Genomic DNA, 26,288 nt, shown 5'->3' with positions numbered 1-26,288 from the left:
TGACAGAAATATGGGGGGGGGGGGGCAGGCTCAAACTCCGCATTGGGGCCCATCAGATGCTAGTTATGCCACTGGTGACAACCACTATGAGTTCTGCAATGATGACCATGCGACATGTAGATTCATGGGCTCCTTAGATCTAAAAATTGGCCCACAAAATTGGCAAGATGGGTGCATGCGGTGATTCACCCACATGCACACTTACATTCATCGGTCAGTATATGGTCTTTTGTGCACAGAGACAGCACAAATATCGAAAATATGTTTAACGTACCCTGGATATATATACTTTCAATACTCGCCAGCTGAACAAAACCAAAATTATTCCTCGAATCCCCCACCTCTGGTGAGCATGCTTTCTGAATGGAAGGATAGGAGTGGCGACCTCTGGCAGCTGCCAACCACCCATAAAGGGTTATTGCTGGCATCACTGACTTCCACATTAGAAGAGACGTGGCGCCAATTACGTTGCGTCTACAGATACCTACGGCGACTAGTACATGATACATATCGGTCCTGTTCAGTTCCCGGTAAGCATCCGTAAATGTGGAGCCATCAATGCCTCATATCTCCCAGCAGGGAACTGCGAATAATTAGCCTTTAAGTATCTGGATTGTTTTTCCGAACATTAATCTAATTTGTAATGCCACCTTAATGGTCGAACAACAGAGACGTAAATAAGCAGTAGGTTTACCGCCCCTTTTAGGAGGATGGAGAGTGTTTGGCTTCAGGCTCGGTGACTGCAGCATTCGCTTTGATATATAAATATAGGTAAAATGAATGTACTTGAACGGCACGGATGACAGAACAATGGACGGGAGGTTTAGAGATCAAAAGATCTGCGGGTCCTGACGTAGAACAGAAAAAGGAGGACGGTGCAAAAAATGTAAATGGCCGTTAAGAATGTAGAAACTAACCTAAGGGTAAAAATGGCGCAACGTCATAGGAAAGATGTCACTTGTGGGAACACAATGCATACAACTGATACACATGGGGGATCACAAGAATGGACAATCACAGGAATGGACAATCACAGGAATGGACAATCACAGGAATGGACAATCACAGGAATGGACAATCACAGGAATGGACAATCACAGGAATGGACAATCACAGGAATGGACAATCACAGGAATGGACAATCACAGGAATGGACAATCACAGGAATGGACAATCACAGGAATGGACAATCACAGGAATGGACAATCACAGGAATGGACAATCACAGGAATGGACAATCACAGGAATGGACATCACAGGAATGGACATCACAGGAATGGACATCACAGGAATGGACATCACAGGAATGGACATCACAGGAATGGACATCACAAGAATGGACATCACAAGAATGGACATCACAAGAATGGACATCACAAGAATGGACATCACAAGAATGGACATCACAAGAATGGACATCACAAGAATGGACATCACAAGAATGGACATCACAAGAATGGACATCACAAGAATGGACATCACAAGAATGGACATCACAAGAATGGACATCACAAGAATGGACATCACAAGAATGGACATCACAAGAATGGACATCGCAGGAAGCAGCGGGTGTGTACCGTAATTTATGGCAGTAGAATAGGCAGCAGTGACCTTACACACAGTAATATAGAAGGGCTTTCGGCACGCAAAAAGGTAATCTGTGCTGGTGAGAACTATATTATGCAATTTACTTAAACTACAGATTGCCTAAAAGAATTTATACAGCTGTCGAGCACCTCTTACAAGAAGGACCATTTCCTCTTGGTGCTAGGCAGGCCCCCGCGCCGCCAGACGGTGCCTCACGAGAGGCAGGCCCCCGCGCCGCCAGACGGTGCCTCACGAGAGGCAGGCCCCCGCGCCGCCAGACGGTGCCTCACGAGAGGCAGGCCCCCGCGCCGCCAGACGGTGCCTCACGAAAGGCAGTCCCTGCACCACTATGGCGTCCAAGAGCTGTCATGTCTATTGTATGTCATTAAGCAGTCCATGTGCCTCCAGATAGTACCTCCATGAATCACTGCACGATTTTATACAGAAAACTCGATCTGCCTTTATCACTGGCTAGCGTATAGCATAAGCACATGGCAGCCTCATTACGGCACAGTTACGTGTGAGTTTCTGCACATTTCCTTCAGACAAGCTTATAAAAATTGCTCATTCACGGGGTGCAATGAGTGTTATTCCGATACCTGCTTATATGGAGCGCTGTGTCGCCGATAACGCACAATGTATGGGCACAGAGCGATCATAATAGCGACCTGCTCATGCACATAGGCCTGGAAACGACCACATAATGCCGATCGGTGGTCATTGAATGGGAATCGGTCACCAATCTTACCACCTAGTCTGAGAGCAGCATAATGTAGAGCGAGAGCCTGATTGTATCACGAATATTTACTTTAAACAGGTCTTAAACAAATCATTTCCCGGAAACACGTAAATCACAAAGTACACAGCACCCACAGCTTTACATATGGCAACAATTCGTATAGGAACCTCTCCATAAGGAGCGGCCGGGTCCAAAGGAACGCGTGTAATAGGATAGAGGGATCAGATGGAAGGGGGGGGGGGGGGGGGGGGGAAGAGGGCAGGAGTGGAAGCCGCACAGCAATATAGAGATGGCTTTCTTTACTTTCCAAGCAATAAGCAGAAGAATCTTCATTCTAAAGAGATTTTCTGCCTCTACACAGAGTGCTTTATTCCACGCACAAGTTTTCATTTACCGTTCGAGATCTGGTGTCTCAGGCACGAGGCCAACACCAGCCGGGGCTGATCAGGCCTGGAAGACGGAATAGTCGCAGTTTGGTGACATTTCAGAACTTAAGTTCTCACATTAACAAAGGTGTAGTAGTGGGAAAAAAAAAAAAAAGTGAAAGTTTGGTGGTTTTTCCACGAGCCCCGACAACAGAGGGGAACATGGTATACCTCAAAGTGGAGTAACGACAGCCGGAGCTGAAGGTCTCAAACCGTTTAGTAAACTGTTTTAGCTCTTCCCTATAGTCTCGCCCATCCCTCGGTTGAATTTGATAAACATTGCCTGATGAGCCAACAATCCCAAAGTTGCCAGGACTTCTTTTTTATTTTATTTTTTTTCCTATAGGCCAGCCTTGACCCGGAAAAAAAAAAAAAAAAAAAAAAAAAAAGTGGGCTTTGTACCCCTCCCTAAAGTGAGAGGTCTCCATTTTACAGCGTTCCTGTGACAAGACTTGCCTATATTCACACCTTGCGTTTTTGCAGGCAAAACCTGCTCTCTTGGCAGTAATTAAAGGGAACCTGTCACCAGATTTGGCGACTATAAGGCTGGGGCCACACGGGCACTACTGCGATCCACTTGCATGAGACTCGGCTCGTGCTGGCAGTACAGCAGAGCCGAGTGTCATGCCTGTGTCTTTGCAACTGAGGTCCGTTCGTGCGAGCAGACCTCAGCTGCGGGGGGCGGGCCGGCACTCAGGAGGGGAGGGAGGGATTTCTCCCTCTCTCTCCTGCGTAGCCGGCTATAGCAATTCTCGCACTGCACTAGCAGTACACCGGTGTACCGCGAGTGCAGTGCGATTTTTCTCTCGCCCCATTCACTTGAATGGGTGCGAGAGAAAGTCTCAGCTTACAGTCGCAGCATGCTGCGATTATTTTCTCAGTCCGATTAGGGCTGAGAAAATAATCGCCCATGTGTGCTGACACACAGGCTAGAATTGGTCCGAGTGGAATGCGATGTTTTATCGCACTCCACTCGCACTGTTTTTCTCGCCATGTGGCTTAGCCCTAAGCTGCGGCCACAACCAGTGAGCCCTTATATACCGCATTCCAGAATACTGTATATAAGAGCCCAGGCTGCTGTGTAGGACGTAAAAATCACTTTATAATACTCACCTAAGTGGTGGTGCGGATGGGTGTCTCAGTTCTCCGGCTCTGGTACCTCCTCTTTAGTCAATCTTTGTCCCCCCTTCTGAAGGCGGGGGGCATGACGCGTCCTACGCTGCTTTTTTTGTGCAGATTACGTTAATGCGCTCTTTGTCTACAGTACCTGTTTAAAGGGAACCTGTCAGGTGCAATATGCAGCCAGCACCACGAGCAGCTCTGGGTGTTGTGAGACTGTGACCGGGGTTGTCTATGACGGCCGGTACGTCTCGCCCCGGTTGTGCTCCCTCCATGTATAGAAAGCAACTCCACTCCAGGGTTTATTGCCGTTTCCCTGCAGGCTGAAAGGTGGGTTAAAAGGAAACAGGAACCGGGGTGTGAGCCCCTAGTGTGAGGGAGTGAACACAACTCCCTAAGCTTCTGCCGAAGAAGCACATGTGAGCCATTTCTGGAATCTGGCTTGTTGGTTCTGGAGGAGGATATTCCGGAAAACGTATTGTGTGCTGTTTTGGATTTGGTTTTGTGCAATAAACTGTGTGCTGTGACCATTGGCGCCTTGATCCCGTGTCTTCTGCCACGCAGCCGACCACGTTACCTCACAGATGGTGGAGAACGTGGGCATGTCAGCCCGGTGAGGTGTAGCATCCATCCCTGCTGACCCAGTAGCGCATGTCCTGGATTCGAGCGGCTACACTACAGCCCAAACCCGGCGGCACCATGGAGGACATACTAAAGCAGCTGGCTCAGGCTAATGCACAGCAACAACAGACCAATGCACACCTGCTCCGGTCGTTGGATCGTCAGCAGCAACAGCACCAGCACTCCTTGCAATTGCAGGAACAAAGGCACCAAGAACAGATGGTCCTCCTGACCAAGTCGATCCGTGCCGGACCGGCAGCAACAACCCCGGGACCGGGTGACGACGGCAGCGTCCGGAAGGCGGTGAGACAAGCGTTGCAAAAGATGACCCCCGGGGATGATGTGGAAGCGTTCCTGGCTGTGTTTGAGCGGGTGGCCGAGCGGGAGAAGCTGCCGACCCCCCCGTGGGCTGAGGTATTGTCACCCTATCTGACGGGGGAGCCCCAAAAAGCGTACCTGGACCTCTGTACCGAGGATGCCATAGAATATGAGACCCTGTAAGCCGAAATTCTTGCTCGGTTGGGGGCGAATACTTATGCACGGGCTCAGCGGGTAAATAAGTGGTTCTATGAGGAAGTCAAACCCATACGCTCCCAGGCCTATGACTTGTTGCATCTGGTAAAGAAGTGGTTGCAGCCTGACACTCTGAGCCCTGCGCAAATGGTGGAGAGGGTAGTGGTTGATCGCTTTGTGCGCACTTTACGCGTCACCATTCAACGGTGGGTAGGACAGGGCGACCCAAGTACCCTGGACCAATTAGTGTGCCTGGTGGAGCGGCATGTGGCTACGCAGGACTTGATACGGGACACAGACTTTGCGTGCCGCCCGTCGGTCCGGCCCCTCCAAGCCTCGGGCCAAGGACCCACCGCTGACACCGGTGCGGGAGTCCGCTACCATCCCGTCTGAGGCCGCGCCCGCCGTCCCTGAGGTCCGGAAGGCTATGTACCCTAAACGACAACTCGTCAAGGAGGTTTCCTTCCCTATTAGATGTTGGCGGTGCCAGCGGATGGGACATATGGAAGCCCAGTGTCCACTCACCACGGAGCCCATGGATTGTGGGGTTACCCGGCGGGGTTCAATGTATGCTCAGGCGGTGTGTACCGCGGACCTTGTCTCCCCGGAGACTGAGCCCCACTTGTGCCAAATACAGGTGAATGGATGTCCGGTTACAGGCTTGTTGGATTCCGGAAGCTTAGTGACCCTTGTGCGATCAACCCTAATGGCTTAAGTAAAGGCCACAGGACGTACAGTGGGGGTGGTTTGCATACATGGGGACCGCCGAGACTATCCCATGGGGGTTGTCACCATCACAGCACCCTGCGGTCAGGTGCAACATGAGGTGGGACTTATGAACACTCTTCCCCATGACATGATCCTAGGAAGGGATCTGCCGTATTTTTGGACTCTATGGAAGGGGCCTTCTAAGTCCCCTCAGGTATTGGACAGTCCGGGACCTGAGCCCGACAATCCCGAATCCGGGACGCCTGCCGTAGGGTCCCCATGATAGGGACAGAATGTGAACCCGATAGGTCACCCCTAGGAGGTATTGGCAGCAGAGGCTGAGATGGTCGAGCCCATCCCGGAGTTGGAGGCGTCCCCGGATACATTTGGGACAGCCCAACTCCAGGACCCTACATTAATACATGTCCGGGGTCGGGTGACAGTGGTTGACGGGGTGGCACAGGTGCCCAGGTAAGGTACCCCCATTTCGCTCTTAAGCAGGACTTGCTCTACCAGGTAGATTAAATACGGGGCGTGGTGGTAGAGCAGTTGGTGGTGCCCTAGCCGTATCGCCGGCGGTTCCTCGACTTGGCTCATAAACACCTGATGAGTGGCCACCTAGGGGCCAAGAAAACGCAGGAGCGAATATTGCAAAGGTTCTATTGGCCCGGGGTCTTTGGGGAGGTAAAACGGTTCTGCGAAACCTGCCCGGAGTGTCAGCTTACCGCACCCCTGGCCCACTTTCGCAGTCCGTTGGTACCGTTACCCATTATAGAAGTCCCTTTTGAACGGATAGGGATGGATCTGGTGGGGCCCCTCGTAAAGTCCGCTCGAGGGCACCAACACATCCTAGTGATCGTTGACTATGCCACCCGGTATCCAGAGGCGTTACCTCTCAGACATACTGCGGCGAAGCTTATAGCTCGGGAGTTGTTTGCGGTGTTCTGCCGGGTGGGGTTGCCCAAGGAGATCCTTACGGATCAGGGGACCCCATTCATGTCTAAAGTGACCAAAGAGCTATGCCGGCTACTCCAGATCAAGCAGTTGCGTACGTCTGCGTATCATCCTCAAACGGACGGTTTAGTGGAGCGATTCAATAAAACCCTGAAAACCATGCTAAAAAGGGTGATTTCCAAAGACGGGAAAGACTGGGATATGATGCTTCCCTATTTGATGTTTGCCATCCGAGAGGTGCCACAGGCATCCACGGGGTTTTCGCCTTTTGAGTTGTTATACGGGCGACATCCCCGGGGATTGTTGGACCTGGCAAAGGAAACATGGGAGCAGGAGTCCACCCCCCATAAAAGTGTGATTGAACACATTTTGGGAATGCAGAACCGCATAAGCGCGGTCATGCCAATTGTGAAGGAGCATTTACAGGAGGCTCAGGCCGCGCAGAGCGGCCGCTACAATAGACAAGTCACCGTGCGGACCTTTAACCCTGGGGATCGGGTGTTGGTGTTGGTCCCCACGGCAGAGAGTAAATTCCTGGCTCAGTGGCAAGGCCCCTACGAGATAAAGGAAAGAATCGGGGTGGTCAACTATAAGGTATTGCAACCCGGTAGGCGGAAACCTGAACAAATATACCATGTCAACCTGTTAAAACCTTGGCAGGAACGGGAAAGCCTGATGGTTGATTTTCCCCCATCTCTCTCCTCTTCGGGCCGTTCAAACCCGGCTCCAGCGACCTCCGGAGACGACGAACCGGAAGTAAGGATTGGAGAAGCCCTCACCAAGCAACAGAGGCGAGAGGCCAGAAGGCTGGTTCAGCAGAACCCCGATGTCTTCTCCAAACTGCCTGGTAGAACCAGTCTGATACGACATGACATTGTCACCGAGCCTCACCTGAAGGTACGCCTGAAGCCATACCGGGTGCCGGAGGCTCGAAGACAAGCCATATCAGAGGAAGTGAAGACAATGCTACGCCTGGGGGGTCATCGAAAAATCCCGGAGTGAATGGGCTAGTCCCATTGTCCTAATACCAAAACCCGATGGCTCCTTAAGGTTCTGCAATGACTTTAGGAGATTGAACGAAATATCCAAGTTCGATCTCTACCCCATGCCCCGGGTGGATGAGCTGATTGATAGGCTGGGACAGGCGCGATATTTCACCACGCTCGACCTGACCAAGGGGTACTGGCAGGTGCCACTGACGGAGTCCGCCAAGGAGAAAACTGCTTTTGTTACGCCGGAGGGTCTCTTCCACTATGTTGTCTTGCCTTTTGGGTTACATGGCGCTCCGGCCATGTTCCAGAGGTTGATTGACTTGGTGCTGGAACCCCACCAGGCATATGCATCAGCGTATCTTGATGACATTATTTACAGCTCCGAGTGGCAGACCCACTTGGAACAGGTACAAGCGGTGGTGAACGCGCTCTGAACAGCCGGATTGACAGCCAATCCCAAGAAATATGCGTTGGGGCTCACGAAAGCCCGCTACTTGGGCTACGTAATAGGCCAAGGAGTGATTAAGCCCCAAATTAACAAAGTTGAGGCGATCCAGAAGTGGCCTAGACCCCTGACCACGAAGCAGGTTAGGGCCTTCCTGGGTATCGTGGGGTACTACAGGAGGTTTGTTAAAAATGGGTATTCTTATGTCCCCATTACTAACAACCCCAAAATGCCAAATACAATCCATTGATGTGTAGTATCAATAACTATGACGACAATTACTTCTACTAGTTTCTATAGAACGGATCTCCCCAAGACTAGAATCTGGGGGTCCAAAAAGTGATCCTCAATAACGTAGCTGGCAGCCCCAGGCTTAGCCTGCATTGGTTATAGACACATCTGCAGTTGGCTTGTAGGGCGCCGACTACAGAAACAAACATCTGTAGTCAGCGAGGGCTGGTCGGCTACATTGTATATGAACTTGTAACCTAGAAGCCGCGAGGAAAGATTATAATGCCGGCATGTGGAGACTTGTAGTTCCAGAGTTTCTGAAGATTCAGGCTCTTAAAAGGGAATCTGTCAGCAGGTTTTTGCTATGTAATCTGAAGAGTGCATGCTGCAAGGGTTTAAACCAGGGTTTCCCAAACTCCAGTCCTCATGGCCCCCAACAGGTCATGTTTTCAGGATTTCCTTACTATTGAACAGGTGATGTAATCATTATCAAGGCATCACCTGTGCTATATTAAGGAAATCCTGAAAACGACCTGTTGGGGGTCGTAAGGACTGGAGTTTAAACAGAGAATTCAAGGATGCCTGTCTTGTCACAGTCCGATCTGTTTATTTGATATGCTTGCTTAAGCAGCAGGACACTTATCAATATCCTGTGCATGGCTGTCCGGCACACCCCTCCTCTGATTGACAACTCACTGTCAATGTACAATCTCTATAGAGAGCCTGGTATGGGCGGGGGCAGCTTTCTCAGCTCTGCTACATGGCTAAATCTAAAAATTCTGATTGTGCCAGAACGGCTGCAGCCAGTAATCTAAGTGATACATTGTTGGATTCAGGATCTCTTTGCCTACATCATGCTGCACTCAGATAAGGTAGCAAAAACCTGCTGACAGATTCCCTTTAACAACCACCAGAGATGTAAAAGGAAGGAACCTGGACTCTAAAGTAAAATATACCAAGACTAACCTGCCGCAACATCTGTCCAGCGTATTTGGTGTGACACAGACTTCTGCACCGGTCACAGCTTCCCTATTGCTTTTCACATTAGCAATATATAATGCTGGAAGTATCAACAATAGCTGTGCACAGACTGTGCCAGTATCGGTTATGCAGGGAGAACTAGTTCTATGACTCGTTGTGTCATTCAGTGTTGTAATGTCATCATGTGAGCAATATACGGGGAGCAAGTAATGCTCAGCCCGTCTCCACGTCAGTACCCGTGTGTCTGCGGAGTTGTCTTTGGGGCTACTTTGCAAATAGATGCACAGATGACGTTGTGCCAGCCCCGACAAATCACATCCCGTGTCAGGGACGCCGGAATGTAAGAGATTCGCGTGTCTCCCGTCCAACCGCTGGACACCACTGACATGGACTCTGGGCCAGAGACCCGTGAACCGATCCGCTCATCTCCACTACCACCAAGCCTATGTGCACACATTGAGTATTTGCAACAGCTTTTTCTGCAGCAAAACCAGAGCACTGACATGAAAAATGCTGCGTAAAACACTTTTTTTTAATGTTTTTTTTTTACTATTCTTTTGAATGGGTGAAAAATGCTGCAAAAACCAGGGCTGTGGAGTCGGTAAGCCAAACCTTCGACTCCGACTCCGACTCCTCAAATTCTCTTGCTCCGACTCCGACTCCTCAAATTCTCTTGCTCCGACTCCGACTCCTCAAATTCTCTTGCTCCGACTCCGACTCCGACTCCGACATATATTGCTTATAGTTAGGTGAAAAATTTATTGTAGTACATGAATATGTGTATGTGAACATTAGACATTTAATAATTTTTATGATACAATAATCAAGATATTTGGATAGAACATAAAATATATTTATTGGATACAACTTTAGAACACAAAAAACTGTAATAAATTGTAAATATGTAATACACTATGTAATATACAGTAGATTACATATATATCTTGTGTGTGTATATACACTGTGTATATATATATAATATTACATATTTACAATTTATTAGTTTTTTGTGTTCTAAAGTTGTATCCAATAAATATTTTATGTTCTATCCAAATATCTTGATTATTGTATCATAAAAACAATTAAATGTCTGATGTTCACATTATACTACAATAAATTTTTCACTTAAATATAAGCATTATACTAAATGTTATTATTTAGTAAAATATTCAGCACATTCTGCATTGCACTCCTGTCCCCAATTTATTATATATTTTAGGAGTCGGAGTCGGTGCATTTTATACCGACTCCAACTCCGACTCCGACTCCACCAAAATGAGCTCCGACTCCGACTCCACGACTCCGACTCCGACTCCACAGCCCTGGCAAAAACACTAAAGAAATGACATGGTGTACCGTATTTTTAAAATAAAAAAAAAAAAGTCCAAACACTGATGGTTCAAATCTGGAAGGAATAAAATAAGCAACAAATGCATGAGATTCCAGAAACCTTATCAATTTCACTGTTATTGTAAAACGCAGCGTTTTTTTCAATGGGTGTAAACATGTGGGGAGGGGAATACATATGTGAACAAAAGCCCTAAGGGCGTGTTCACTTTTTTCCATGAGTTTTTGGAGCACTAACGCACCAATGAAAACTCATGCTTTTTGGATGTCTTGTGGACTTTGAGAGTCTCTGCTCCAAAAACTCCTGAAAACAACTAAGTATGTTCCACAGAGGGTTTAAAGGGAACCTGTCAGGTGCAATATGTACCCAGAACCACGAGCAGTACTGAGTGTATATTGCTAATCCCTGCCTATAAGTGCCAGCCTATAGTAACATAGATAAAGAGATCTTTAGAAAAAAGTATTTCTAAAGTTCCTTTATGATATGCTAATGAGCGCAGAGACTAGTCCCAAGTGTGTTTGTTCTCTTGGCTAGTTGTCCCCCCCAGCATGTAACACGCCCCTGTGGATGTGCTAACATGCTAATGAATGTGCAGCATCACAGGATGGTCGTGCTCACCTCTCTGCCGCCATCGCGTCCGACTCATGGATTTCGGTTCAGTACGCAAGATCCTGAACTTTCGGTCATACGCACTATGAAGCCTGGGGTAAGCGTCCTGGCTTCAAACTCATGTACTGTACATGACCGAAAGTCTGGGATCAGGCGCACTGAGCCGAAATACAGCGTCTGATAGATCTCTATCTACCATAGGCTACCAGATACAGGGACTGTTAGGCAGGGATTAGCAATATACACCCAGAACTGCTTGTGATTCTGGGTGCATACAGGACCTGGCAGGTTCCCTTTAAGTTCCCACACATCCAGAACTCAGCGGATTTTCCACTACAGTCACTTGTGCAAAAGCCGCAGTGTGTTGTGTCAACATAGCGCATATAATTTTAAGAAATCTCATTAGTATAGGACATCCAATAAATACAGTCTGTGGGAACGTATCTTTAGCCTGCATCATAACGGTACATTATAGAATCCACAATATGGACAAACTCGGTCTGTCGCAAGTATTAACCAGAGCTAACAGCTCCCTAGATCCCTATGAATGTCACAATAGCCACATTCGGGAGGGACTTGCGGCTTTGGTATGACTGGTAATGTGCCCACATTATGGCTGTCTGAACAAGTCACACGGTATTGAACAAGATGCTCAGAGCTCTTTACATGTAGTGACCCATCAATAAAGATTACATCAGTGCATTGAATCCCTGGAATGCCATGGTTATCGATACACTATAGGAAGTGCAATTACATCACTAGACGGCGCATGCTGAGCCTCAGCCATTCTGGATGGGACATCATACATCATACTGTGTGTGGGGGGCACTGCAGGGCATCATACTGTGTGTGGGGGGCACTGCAGGGCATCATACTGTGTGTGGGGGCCACTGCAGGGCATCATACTGTATGAGGGTGTGTCGCCCTGGGCAAGCCAGGGGACACAGGTCACACACCACCACACCCCACACTCCAGGTATGCACATCACAGCTAACCTACAAATCCTTGTTGCCTTCCTCCAGGAGTCTGATGATGCACACCAGGGGGTGGGCCAGGCGGTTGGCTCCGCCCACCGAGGAGCTCACAACTCTGGAGGCGGGAAAACCAGGCAGTCAGCTCAGGGACGAGCTTGAGTAAACAACAGAGTTCAGCTCAGGGAGGAGTAGGAGTGAGGAGCTAGAGTGAAGGAGTAAACAAGAAGTGAAAGTAGAAAAGTGGAAAAAGGAGGAAAGCAAGTGAAGTGACAGAAGAGAAAGAAAGCCTGAAGGGTCCAGCTTTGTGTAGGGCCAGATCAGCAAGGTCAGCGACGGCGGTGACTGTCTGGAGGGGGACCGTTTGGAAGTTCCTGGAAGGACCCCGTTGGCTGGGTGCCCGGTGGTCTGGAGCAGTGGACCGAAGGACAGTCAGCACCAGGGCAGGGGCCTCTCGGACCCCGGCAAGGCTAGGAGTCGCCAGATTTGCCAAATCCGTCAATGAAGGGGACGTAGATCCCCCAGCAACCAAGTCCCGATTGAAGGCAACAGCCCAACCTGAACCGGAGAGACACCGCCACCGCCACGGCACCAGTTTCTCAGGGCCAGCGCCTGCGGGCAAAGTGTAGAGCTCCTCCGGCCCAGATTGCAGTCGGGGAGCGGGTAACCGGAGGGAATCCACCGCTACCACAAGTCAAACATAGGTGCAAGGAAGAGGGACATCACCGTCACCTACCGGGAGTGCAGGTGCAGCCGTCTGTGGGACCGTCCTACCAGCCGTTTGGTTTACCGTACAAACTGTGTCCACGTCTCAGGCTGAGTGAGTACCACAGTGCCGCAAGGCACAGCGCTGCCCCCGCGTCCCTGCGCCCACCAGGCCCTACACTTCACATCTCTTCACTGGGCCCCGGGATCACCAACCCCTACCCACGGAGGGGCAACACAACACCTGGCTGCTCCGCATCACCATCCCCGGGACCCCCATACTGAGCAGCGGTGGTGCAATCACCACAACCGTGGGTGGCGTCACGAACTATAACAATCCCCACACCCAACCATAAACCCTCTCTTTCACTCACGGGCGAGGAGTGTCGCTCGAGAAACCCCGGGATCCGGCCCACAGCTCGAGCCACCACTGAGCAGCTGCCGGACCCGAGCAGAAGGGGTGAGCGCGGTGTGCTGACACCCTCCTCCCCGCCCGCGACAACTTGGCGTCACGAACAGGATCTTACCGCTCTGCCGTCTGGTAGAGGTGCGCCTTGTTACCGCCGGAGGTATCCGGCAGAAAAAAATTTCAGAAGCCGCCATCTTTGGCGCGAAAAGTTCCCGCTCGAGCGTCTTCTCGAGCAGTAGAGGCGCGAAGGCCAAAACCCCGCCCCGAGAGAGGAGGGGCCGGAAAGAGCTAAGGGGGACGGAAACAAGATGTCTGCGCCCGACGGAGCCGCTGGAGGAGCGGTGGTCGCAGCCGCAGCGGCACCAGCGGATGGGAATGGGCCGGCCCAAGTCCCGGCGTTACCAGCGGGAGGTGCCGCGGCCCCCGCGCTCGCTCAGGTCATGCCGTTCTCCTTGCCCTATGCGCCCGGAGCCGCCTGGCTACCGCAGTATGATGGGAAACCGGATGCCCTACAGGCCTTCCGGAAAAAGCTTGGCCCGTTGCTAGAGCTGTACCCCCTGACTGATAAGCAACGCTCAGCGATAGTGCTAGGCCAGCTAACCGGTGCAGCTGAGCAGGAAGCGGAGACCTGGGCCGAGGGGGACCGGCTCTCGGCAGCCACCATCTTTGAGAAGCTACAGACTGCCTTCGAGACCCGGACCGAAGCTGAGCTGAGGATGCAGTTTTACCAGTGCCGACAACGAGCTGGGGATAGCATTCGGGACTATGCTCTACGTCTGCAGACCGCCCTCCGCACGTTGAAGCGGGTAAACTCTATTAATGAGGCGGATAGCAACAAGATGCTAGTAGAGCAATTTGCGCAGGGGATGAGGTCCCCAGAGGATCGAAAACAACTCCGGCTGTGGGCCCTGGAACACCCTGATGTGGACTTTGCCGTGTTAAAGGAGCGGGCTATCAAAGCACTACAGCCCCCGGCTGCCGAAGTTCTGGAACCCGTCCCGTGGCCCGTCGAGACAGCTCCCGTTGTGGCGGCCTCAGCCAAACCAACCTCCCTAGTACCTGCAGCCCCGAGCAGCACAGTAGAAGAACTGGCAGCCCAGGTCCGTCGCATGGACGGAGACCTTGCTAAAATCCTTGCTGCACTACAACCTCTGACTAGACCTCAGCCCCCAGCACAGATACAGCTTGCTGACAGCCCTGAGGATGTACCCTGGATGCATCGGAGAGGTGCTAATCCCCCGCGGAGAAGGCCTCCAATCTGCTACAAGTGCCGTAAGCCGGGGCATTACCTTCGAGAGTGCCCGTTAAGCGAGCAACCCCTGGGGCCCCGGGCCAATCCTCAGGAGTAGAACACCGTGGCCCCTCGGACTGGCAGGATCGGTATATCGGAGCTCGACCCATCATTCCCGTGGTTGTGGACGGTATACCGGTGATGGCTCTCTTGGACACTGGATCCCAGGTAACCACCATACCATACACCTTATACCAGCGGTATTGGGGGGCGGATGAGCTGGCACCCCCAGATACTAGTATAACGCTGATTGCTGCCAATGGACTTCCCTTGACCCAAGTGGGGTACAAGCAGGTGGCCATGACAGTGGGGCAAGCTGAACTGCAACAACAGGGTATGATTGTGATCATGAATGAGCCCAGTGATCATAATCCGAAGATAGTACTAGGGACCAATGTAATGGAGCACTGTATGGGTGATGTGTTGGCCCTATTGCAACAGCTGGCCGCCACGGCGGCGGGGAGCCGACAGAGAGCTGTGCAGTGTGAGATTCGAGCCTTGATGTACCGCCAGCATGTAAATTCAACAGGAGGAGAGATTGGTGGAGTGAGAGTGATGGATGTGGCCCCGTTGCTTGTGCCCCCTAGAAGTGAGATGATGATTTGGTGTAGGGCAGCAGTAGGGCCTCAGGGGCGTGACTACCCTGCAATGATGGAGCCCATGCCTTCCGAGCACTGGCCTACTGTAATGGCCGCCCGGGGGGTGGTGGATGTGAAGAAAGGGAGAGTGCCTGTGAGAGTGTTGAACTGTGGGGAGGAAGAAGTCAGGCTCCCCCGGTATGCCACCATTGCCAGGCTGCTCACCCTGGACCCTCACACCATCCAGGAAGCCAGTTCATCCACACTCCCACCTACCACCAGCACTCCCCCACCCCAGGGGGACACGAAGGAGTGGCACCAACAACTACATGTAGGCACTGATGAGACCCCTACACATCACAGGGCAGGGGTATACAGGGTGGTGCAGGAGTACGAACAGGTTTTCAGTAAGCATCCCCTAGACTTTGGGCAGATCAAGGGGGTCCAACACCACATCCCCACAGGTGAACATCCCCCTATCAAAGAGAGGCATAGACCTATTCCCCCTGCACATTACCAGTGTGCCAAAGATATGTTGAGGAATATGAAGGAGGCAGGGGTTATTCGGGACAGCTGTAGTCCCTGGGCCGCTCCATTGGTACTGGTTAAGAAGAAGGATGGTACCATGCGGATGTGTGTGGACTACCGGAAGATCAACCAGATAACCCATAAAGATGCCTATCCATTACCTCGTATTGAAGAGTCTCTGGCTGCACTGAGAACTGCAAACTACTTCTCGACCCTTGACCTCACCAGTGGATACTGGCAAGTGGCCGTGGCCCCAGAGGACCGGGAGAAAACCGCCTTCACCACCCCGATGGGGCTTTGCGAATTCAATAGCATGCCGTTTGGGCTGTGCAATGCCCCCGGGACCTTCCAACGGTTGATGGAGTGCTGTCTGGGACATTTAAACTTCGAGACCGTCCTGCTGTATTTGGATGATGTGATTGTTTATTCCCAGACGTATGAAGCCCATCTGGAGCACCTGGCCGAGGTGTTCGCGTCCCTTGCCGGGTATGGGATGAAGTTGAAGTCCTCAAAATGCCATCTGCTGAAACCCAGGGTGCAGTACCTAGGGCATGTGGTGAGTGCGGATGGTGTCGCCCCCGACCCTGAGAAGATCACTGCCATCCAGAGCTGGCCGAGACCAACTACAGTGAGAGAAGTAAGGCAGTTTCTGGGTCTGGTGGGGTACTATCGGCGCTTTATAAAAGGGGTACACGAAGATGGCTGCCCCCATGCAAGATCTCCTCGTGGGACAGACCAAAGGTGGTAGACCCATTGGGGCCCCACTGCCCTGGGAGGACAAACATGAAGAGTCCTTTTGCCAGTTGAAGGCGGCCCTGACCGGAGAAGAGGTCCTAGCGTACCCTGACTATGGGCGCCCATTCATCCTCCACACGGACGCCAGTAACGTGGGGCTAGGAGCGGTCCTATCCCAGGTCCAGGATGGAAGGGAGAAGGTGATTGCCTACGCCAGCCGAAAACTCCGGCCGACCGAAAGGAACCCCGATAACTATAGCTCCTTCAAGCTTGAGCTACTGGCGTTGGTGTGGGCTATCACGGAGCGGTTCCGTCACTACTTGGCGGCAGCAAAATTCACCGCATTTACGGACAACAATCCGCTTACCCACCTGAACACGGCTAAGCTGGGCGCGCTGGAGCAGCGGTGGGTAGCCCGGCTGGCCAACTATGATTTCACCATAAAGTACCGAGCTGGTCGTGTCAACATAAATGCCGATGCACTCTCCCGGATGCCCCATTTGTCAGAAGAGTGGTGCGAGGATGACGACCTTGAGGAGATTGAGTTGCCTGCGTTCCACCAGCCGCCTACTGAGAGGGTACAAGTATGTCAGCAAAGGGTGGACCCGGACCCACGGCCCAGTCAAGAGTGGCAGGACGCCCAGGACCAAGCGCCGGCTGTCCCTCTTGTCAAGACTCTGGTGGAACAAGGTGCTATGGGAATAGACCCTGCCGCTCCAGCCGAAGCCCAACGCTTGTGGAAAGAACGGAAACGGCTTTACCTACACCAAGGGAAGCTGTACCGTGAGTTGATTAACCCAAAGACCCATGAGAAGATATGCCAGCTAATCGTTCCTCAAGCTGATGTCGCTACTGTCCTGCGGGCATACCATGATGGCGCTGGCCACTTTGGGTGGAAGAAGCTGGAGATGCTGTTGAGGTAGCGGTTCTATTGGAGTGGGATGCGTGGATCGGTGGAAGCCTGGTGCCGAGAATGCGGTCCTTGTACGTTGAGGAGAAAGGACGAGGCTAGCCAGAGGGCACCGTTACATCCCATAGTCACCCATCAGCCGCTGGAGCTGGTCGCCCTGGACCATGTCAAGCTCACCCCTAGCCGAAGTGGGTATACCTACGCGTTGACCATGGTAGACCACTACTCAAGATTCATGGTGGTAGTCCCCGTTAAGGACCTGACTGGTCGAACCGCTGCTCGAGCGTTCCAGGCTTATTTTTGCCGACCCCATGGATACCCCGAGAAGGTGCTGACTGACCAAGGCCCGGCTTTTGAAGCAGAAGTATTTCACGAATTCTGCCAGTTGTACGGCTGCAAGAAGATCCGGACCACTCCATACCATGCCCAAACCAACGGCATGTGTGAAAAAATGAACCACTTGGTCCTGGGGCTCCTCAAGACGCTACCACTGGAAGAACGGAACATGTGGCCAGAAAAATTGCCCGACTTGGTCGACATGTACAATAATATCCCGTCCAGCTCGACGAAGTTCACTCCAGCGTATCTGATGAGGGCTCGGCCTGGCCGCCTGCCGGTGGATCTGGAGATGGGATTGGAGGCCCCAGAAGCGCTCCCTTCAACGGTAGAGTGGGAAAGCCGGAGGAGGGCACAGTACCAGCAAATCCAGGAATATGTGGAGAAAAACCTCAGTCGAAGTCGAGAACAACAGGAGCAACGGTTCAATCAGAAGGCACCCGCAGGTCCTTTCCAGCCAGGAGATGTGGTGCTGAAACGGAAGAGAAAAACCCACAAGCTGGATGATCAATGGGAACATGTCCCTTACGTCATACAACCCACAGAATGGGAAGATGGGAAGACCTATCAGATCAGTCGTGACCAAGGGAGCACCCTGGCCACAGTCTCCCGGGACCATCTAAAAAAATGCCCCCCAGCGTTGAAGGCAGAGGCTGAAGTACCGGTTCCTCCACCCGTGGAGAAGGCAGCAGAGGTAATCCACACTGTAATGGGTGACTTCCCAGCAAACTGGCCTACACAGAACGGCGCGGTGATACTTCCAGTGATACTGTTCCCACAACCCGTGGATGAAGAAGTAGTGGAAGCGGTTAACCGTGAGCCAGAACCAGTGCCAATGCCCAGGGATGAACCTGTACCCAGCCCCCCTACACCTCCGCTTGCTCCACACTATAGCAGGGAGGAGGAACCGATTGTTCCCTCTACCCCACTGTCTAGCCACACTGACACCGGGCCCCGAAGGTCCACCCATTCCAACCTAGGTAGACCCCCACTTAGGTACAGGGAGACCGTTGTATGAGTAAAAAGGGGTCCGCAGATGTAAAGGAGTGGTTGATGTTGTTGTTTGTTTAAAAGTTGAAGAATGATAAGTGAAATGATACCGAGTACTTTACCAGATTGTCTGATGTGATTGAACCGGCAGGAGCCGGCACCGTTGTCCCCGTGGGGACCGTTAAAAGTTTTGCATAAGGGACTCCTTATGGACAAGCCCGTGAACTTGCAGGGCACCACAAACGTTAAGTGGCTTGTAAATATGTTGGTTACCGTTACCGTTTCAGCAATACCGCCTCCGGAGAGGCAGGTTGGAGGGAGGGCCCTGAGCAGAGCAGGCTAGGGCCCAGCCACCAAAGGAACCGGTGGCCACCCTCTGGAGGGGAAGGACAGATCCCGCTCGGGTAACTTGTGCTGGACTGTGGGTCAAGGGGTGCTGCCTGGGTTTTAGGGGCAGCATCAGGGCCAGGTTGCTTGGGTGGGAGAGAGCGGAAACCGTGACCGTATACCGTTGCAACGTTTAAGTAAATGTGCCTCCCGTCTTGGGAAGAGTTTTGATTAAAATGTTATTTATGTTTTCTTAACCTTGTTACCCCCTTTTACAGAAAAATAAAACCGGTGTAGGACGGCAGCCCGCGGACGGTCTGCATTTTGCTAAGGGGGAATGTGTCGCCATGGGCAAGCCAGGGGACACAGGTCACACACCACCACACCCCACACTCCAGGTAGGCACATCACAGCTAACCTACAAATCCTTGTTGCCTTCCTCCAGGAGTCTGATGATGCACACCAGGGGGTGGGCCAGGCGGTTGGCTCCGCCCACCGAGGAGCTCACAACTCTGGAGGCGGGAAAACCAGGCAGTCAGCTCAGGGACGAGCTTGAGTAAACAACAGAGTTCAGCTCAGGGAGGAGTAGGAGTGAGGAGCTAGAGTGAAGGAGTAAACAAGAAGTGAAAGTAGAAAAGTGGAAAAAGGAGGAAAGCAAGTGAAGTGACAGAAGAGAAAGAAAGCCTGAAGGGTCCAGCTTTGTGTAGGGCCAGATCAGCAAGGTCAGCGACGGCGGTGACTGTCTGGAGGGGGACCGTTTGGAAGTTCCTGGAAGGACCCCGTTGGCTGGGTGCCTGGTGGTCTGGAGCAGTGGACCGAAGGACAGTCAGCACCAGGGCAGGGGCCTCTCGGACCCCGGCAAGGCTAGGAGTCGCCAGATTTGCCAAATCCGTCAGTGAAGGGGACGTAGATCCCCCAGCAACCAAGTCCCGATTGAAGGCAACAGCCCAACCTGAACCGGAGAGACACCGCCACCGCCACGGCACCAGTTTCTCAGGGCCAGCGCCTGCGGGCAAAGTGTAGAGCTCCTCCGGCCCAGATTGCAGTCGGGGAGCGGGTAACCAGAGGGAATCCACCGCTACCACAAGTCAAACATAGGTGCAAGGAAGAGGGACATCACCGTCACCTACCGGGAGTGCAGGTGCAGCCGTCTGTGGGACCGTCCTACCAGCCGTTTGGTTTACCGTACAAACTGTGTCCACGTCTCAGGCTGAGTGAGTACCACAGTGCCGCAAGGCACAGCGCTGCCCCCGCGTCCCTGCGCCCACCAGGCCCTACACTTCACATCTCTTCACTGGGCCCCGGGATCACCAACCCCTACCCACGGAGGGGCAACACAACACCTGGCTGCTCCGCATCACCATCTCCGGGACCCCCATACTGAGCAGCGGTGGTGCAATCACCACAACCGTGGGTGGCGTCACGAACTATAACAATCCCCACACCCAACCATAAACCCCCTTTCACTCACGGGCGAGGAGTGTCGCTCGAGAAACCCCGGGATCCGGCCCACAGCTCGAGCCACCACTGAGCAGCTGCCGGACCCGAGCAGAAGGGGTGAGCGCGGTGTGCTGACACCCTCCTCCCCGCCCGCGACAAGGGGGCCACTGCAGGGCATCATACTGTATGAGGGGGCCACTGCAGGGCATCATACTGTATGAGGGGGGCACTGCAAGGCATCATACTGTATGAGGGGGGCACTGCAGGGCATCATACTGTGTGTGGGGGGCACTGCAGGGCATCATACTGTATGAGGGGCACCATGGTGATGTGATATATTTAACACACTGGGGGTTTGAGATGTCTTACTGCATGGTGAGAAATACTATATGGGAGCCAGCAATGGGGTATCAGTATATTCTCTTTAATTCCTTGGGACCTGAGATCATGTGTAATGGAGTGGAGCCAGGGTAAGGAGAGAGTAGTTGTTTTTTCTAATTAACCTAAATGCTGTGCTACCATCTCAGCCTGGCGACGCAGCATTACTGTAACATTGTGGTAGAACTTGTTCTGCCCGCATAAATGATACCATCAAACTCCAGAGACATTTTCTGGAGTTTTCAGTAAGAGTCACTGCCAACACTAACCTCATTACACATTACGACAGACCTGAGGAAAGCAGTCACCTATGAACAGATCAGCATTTCAGAATGAATGACGAAACCCCCCCCTCCCCCTCAGTACGTGCGGTCTTGTTTTCTTTGTATGTTCATTGTTATATGATCTTTGAACATACTGAAATGATATATTTCACTTTATTATTGGCTCTATTGTTAAAACATAAAAAACACAAACAAAATTTGAAAGAATGACCCAAAAAAACCCAAAACCCAACAAACACAAATCGGAACATGAAGGTGGTGGATGGCAAGAACTTAACGTGAACCTGTCAGGTCCAATATGCAGCCAGGACCACGAGCAGTTCTGGGTGTATATCGCTAATCCCTGCCTAACCGTCCCTGTATCTAGTAGCATAGATAAAGAGATCTTTAGAAAAAGTATTTCTAAAGATCTTTTATCATATGCTAATAAGCGCAGGGACTAGTCACAGGGGCGTTACTTCTCTTGCTAGTCGGCCCCCTTATGTAACACACCCCTGTGGGTGTACTAAAATGCTAATGAATGTGCAGCGTCAGAGCATGGTCGTCCTCACCTTTCTGCTGCTATGGCGTCCGATTCCAGGATTTCGGCTCAGTGTGCATGATCCCAGACTTTCGGTCACTATGAAGCCGGGTGTACAAGTCCTGGCTTCAAACCCATGTAGTGCGCATGGCCAGAAGTCTGGGATCATGCGCACTGAGCCGAAATCCAGGACTCAGACACCATAGCAGCGGAGAGGTGAGGACGCCCTTCCGCTGATGCTGCACATTCATTTGCATGTTAGTACTCCCCTGTGGACATGCTAAGGGGGCTAACTAGCCAGGAAAGTAACACCCCTGTGACTAGTCCCCTCATTAGCATATTATAAAGTATCTTTAGAAATACTTTTTCTATAGATCTCTCTATCTATGCTAGTGTATACAGGGACAGTTAGGCAGGGATTAGCAATATACACCCAGAACCGCTCGTGGTGCTGGCTGCATATTGCATCTGACAGGTTCCCTTTCAAAGGGGTTGCCCACGAACAAAGTTCATTTTAACCAATAGATCGTAGAATAATGCCAATTGGAGAAAAAGACATGGATCGCACATCCCAAAAATACATTGATCTAAAGCCGCTAGGCAAAAATTTAAATAGAACGTGAGGTTCTTAGTTACCATTCTGATCAGACTGTGTTAAGCCCACTGCCACGTCACGGCGAACCTCTAGAGTGGGTCCCTATCCTAAACCTTTGTGGTGCGGCACTGTGCACCAACCACTGCTGCAGCGACAAAGCACCAGCAGGGCAGGCGACCCGGTGCCTCACAGCACCCATGCTGCAAGGCAAAGCCCCCAAGGCTGCAGGCCGCGCCGCCCCACTGTCACGACACCACAACAGCGGCCACCGCACAGCACCAGCACACAGTGAGAGGAGCTGCACACTCACCTCCCACTGGCTCCCATAAGTGGACTGGGAGCAAAAAAGGCTGACCCCTCTTGCAGTCTCCTGCTAATTAAAAACACCTGTGCCGAATGGGGGGAGTGCAGATCCAAGCAAAAAAAGAGGGGGGATAGAACATGAGTTGCGCAGTGGTAGTGCACAGCTCCTCTCACTGTGTGCTGCTGCTGTGTAGTGGCTGCTGTGGTGGTGTCGTGACAGTGGGGCAGTGCGGCTTGGAGCCTTGGGGGCTTTGCCTTGCAGCATGGGTGCTGTGAGGCACCGGGTCGCCTGCCCTGCTGGTGCTTTGTCGCTGCAGCAGTGGTTGGTGCACAGTGCCGCACCACAAAGGTTTAGGATAGGGACCCACTCTAGAGGTTTGCCGTGACGTGGCAGTGGGCTTAACACAGCCTGATCAGAATGGTAACTAAGAACCTCATGTTCTATTTAATTTTTTGCCTAGCGGCTTTTAGATCAACGTATTTTTGGGATGTGCGATCCATGTCTTTTTCTTCATTGTTAGATCGTAGAATAAGATCCACAATTTAAAAGAAAAAAATAAATATACAGTATACAGCCATTATAGCACGGGATCGCAAATAATTCTCTTTCTTGGTGTAGTAGCTCAGAACTATTCACTTAAAATGGAGGCGAATTTTACTACCAGACAAATCCTGTGGACGGGTGCGGCGCCGCTTCTGGAAATAAGTTGTGTTTTTCTGACCCTCTTTGCAGCTACTGTATTTTACACCCGAGTGCTGTCCGTGAAAATAACAAGCACTTGGCCTAATGTTATGCAATAGGGCTGTTCAGGGATCTCTCTATTTTCACAAACTAAATGTCCAAGTGGAAAAAAAAAAAAAGAATCACTAGTCCCTTCCTTATTTTGGATTAGGCTCTACTATTTAAAGGGGGTTGTACACTACTTTGACAAACCCTTCTCAGAGTGTTGCACCCATTAAAATAAAAAAAAAACAAAAAAAAACAACCCACATGTTGACCCCTGCAGCCCTTCCACCAAAAGTTATCATGCATCAATAGAAAATGACCAGCCGCAGCTCTGACTTCCTCTTGATGTTCAACTTGTCCAAAGGAAGTGGAGAGGGAAGGCAAGCCAGGAAGGAAGGTGGGGGGGGGGGGGGGGGGGGAAGGCAAGCCGGGAAGGAAGGGGGGGGGGTTTAGGTCAAGCCAAAAAGAGGAAAAAAAAAAAAAGGGGAAGGCAGGCCAAAAGGGGGGAAAAAAAAAAAAGAAAAAAAAAAGGAGAAGGTAGGCGGCTCTGATTGGGCAATGGGCTTGCGTGACTTAAGAAAGAATATCACATGAGCTTTGGGAGATTGAGTGCTGACACCGTTGGCATAGCGCAAGCACCGGAGGAAAAGTATAGATGTTTTTATTTCAAAGGGGCAAACACTGATTGTGAAGAAGAGGTTGTCCAAGTAATGGACAACCCCTTAAAAATCTACGGCAAATGCTCATTTGGCCAAGAGCTTTTCCTCCTGACAACCTCATACACACAGTCAGGCTTGCAGGTATTCTCCAAGAAGAGGAGTGAGCAGTTTCCAAATATCTCCAGTGTCGGTTTATTACCTGTGAGAACAAAGGATTGGGCAATCCAACATGCTGGATCCTTCTTGCGCCAAATATTTAAGGGTCAAGACACCAGTATACACATTAAGTAATCAAACCGCCCAGTCCTGCTCAATTTGACAGCTTCATCTGACGTTCTTCTACTTGGACACCTTATTCACTGGGGAATTTAGGCTCCTGATTTCTAACTCTAGGCAATTTTTTATTATATATTGAGAAATGTTCTTTAAAAAGGTTAAATTCCCTATAAGTTCATAAATTTGTATTAACCCCTTTGTGCAGTCTGACACTTTTCTTCTTTTTGTAACTTTTTCTAAAAGATCAGTGACTTGTCTACTAGGGCTTATGAATCAGTTTTCCGAAAACCTATTGTGCTCATATACCGCCCTCACCAAACAACAGTATGGATGAGTCCATAGAAATGAGTCACCACCACACACAGGATCTACATCACATGGATCCTTCATACGATTGTGGTCATCAAACTCATTCACGGGGGTCCTCCAACTCATTGCCCCCCTTCCCAGAAAATGTCATCTTCAAGGAAAAGAAAAGAAAAAAAAAAAAAAATGTAGAAAGGTGCACATACCAATGAAACAATGCCATCATTGTAACTGAGCAGAGGATTCTACAGCCGCTAAATACGTCTTTTGTACAGACATGAAGGAGGGACGGTCAGTGCAGGAAAATAATTATTGGAGGTGTAATTACATCCAGGCCAAGGAATTTTATAAAAAAAAAAAAAAAAAAAAAAAAAGAAAAAGCAAAAAAATGCTGCAGAACAAAAGATGGTGGAGGAAGCCTTTATTTAAAAGGTGGTTTCTGGTACTATAGAAATCCTGCGCTTCCTACACAGGGGCTCCATGCAATATGGCACTATGCTCACATTACTGTTATTCATCCATACAGTGTGTGCCATCCCCAGATGCCCTCTTAGTGGCCATGCTTCCAGATATACCAAGGTGGCCGAGTGGGACATCATATGCGGTAGATAAACCCTCATGTTTGGGTATGTCATGGCGCCCAGTACCCGCTCCTGTGTTTTTACATAGTTATGTAGTTAGTAAGTGCTTGAAGATCAGCAGTGAATGTCTGAGTAGGAGTGTGCCGATATTATGACACACAGGTCTACATGTCGTCTGAGTGTATCATGAATATTTATGTGAATGCCGCAATCCTCATGCACATGGACATATTATGGCGCCATGCTACTTCCATAGAAGTGTATGGGGCCTCACTGTACCTCCATACATGCATATTCTATAACAGTGATCCCCATCCTTTCTGACATCGAGAGCCACATTCAGCTCTGACAGGGTCACCAGCCACATCCAGCCCTCACCCTACACAGTACTGACACCCAGAGCCCACATTACCGGTATAACGACAGCCAAAGCTTTTCCACAGAAATCCCATTGAGGTAGTATACCAATATCCTGGGGTTCGTACCTCCATCCAGATCTGTTCGTCTGTGCCGGCTACTTACAAAAAGTCACCATCTGGAGACCAACTCTTCATAGTGGTTTGAAAAACCTTGTGCTAGCGCAGCAACCGGGAGACTGCCGCGAGCCGCCCAGCAACCGGGAGACTGCCGCGAGCCGCCCAGCAACCGGGAGACTGCCGCGAGCCGCCCAGCAACCGGGAGACTGCCGCGAGCCGCCCAACAACCGGGAGACTGCCGCGAGCCGCCCAGCAACCGGGAGACTGCCGCGAGCCGCCCAGCAACCGGGAGACTGCCGCGAGCCGCCCAGCAACCGGGAGACTGCCGCGAGCCGCCCAGCAACCGGGAGACTGCCGCGAGCCGCCCAGCAACCGGGAGACTGCCGCGAGCCGCCCAGCAACCGGGAGACTGCCGCGAGCCGCCCAGCAACCGGGAGACTGCCGCAAGCCGCCCAGCAACCGGGAGACTGCCGCAAGCCGCCCAGCAACCGGGAGACTGCCGCAAGCCGCCCAGCAACCGGGAGACTGCCGCAAGCCGCCCAGCAACCGGGAGACTGCCGCAAGCCGCCCAGCAACCGGGAGACTGCCGCAAGCCGCCCAGCAACCGGGAGACTGCCGCAAGCCGCCCAGCAACCGGGAGACTGCCGCAAGCCGCCCAGCAACCGGGAGACTGCCGCAAGCCGCCCAGCA

The 26,288-nt window shown here is 51.4% G+C and overlaps 1 protein-coding gene across 2 annotated transcripts in view; it reads right to left on the bottom strand.

Annotated features, from left to right (window-relative positions):
* The window catches only part of VAMP8 (vesicle associated membrane protein 8), a 51,682-nt gene that overhangs the window by 4,401 nt on the left and 20,993 nt on the right, over positions 1–26,288 (bottom strand). Inside the window, exon 1 of one of the 2 annotated variants that reach the window (XM_075346232.1) lies at positions 9,301–9,358. The exons of the other annotated variant lie outside the window; for it this stretch is intronic. Coding sequence (XP_075202347.1) covers positions 9,301–9,312 — 12 coding nt within the window. The 5' untranslated portion in view covers positions 9,313–9,358. Of the gene's footprint in view, positions 1–9,300; positions 9,359–26,288 lie in introns of those variants that run through there. 2 annotated transcript variants of the gene reach the window in all.

This window comes from Anomaloglossus baeobatrachus, chromosome 4, assembly GCF_048569485.1.
Source record: "Anomaloglossus baeobatrachus isolate aAnoBae1 chromosome 4, aAnoBae1.hap1, whole genome shotgun sequence".
Lineage (NCBI taxonomy): Eukaryota > Metazoa > Chordata > Amphibia > Anura > Aromobatidae > Anomaloglossus > Anomaloglossus baeobatrachus.
The sequence above is the reverse complement of the archived record's forward strand: the minus strand, read 5'-3'. Positions and strand labels throughout refer to the sequence as shown.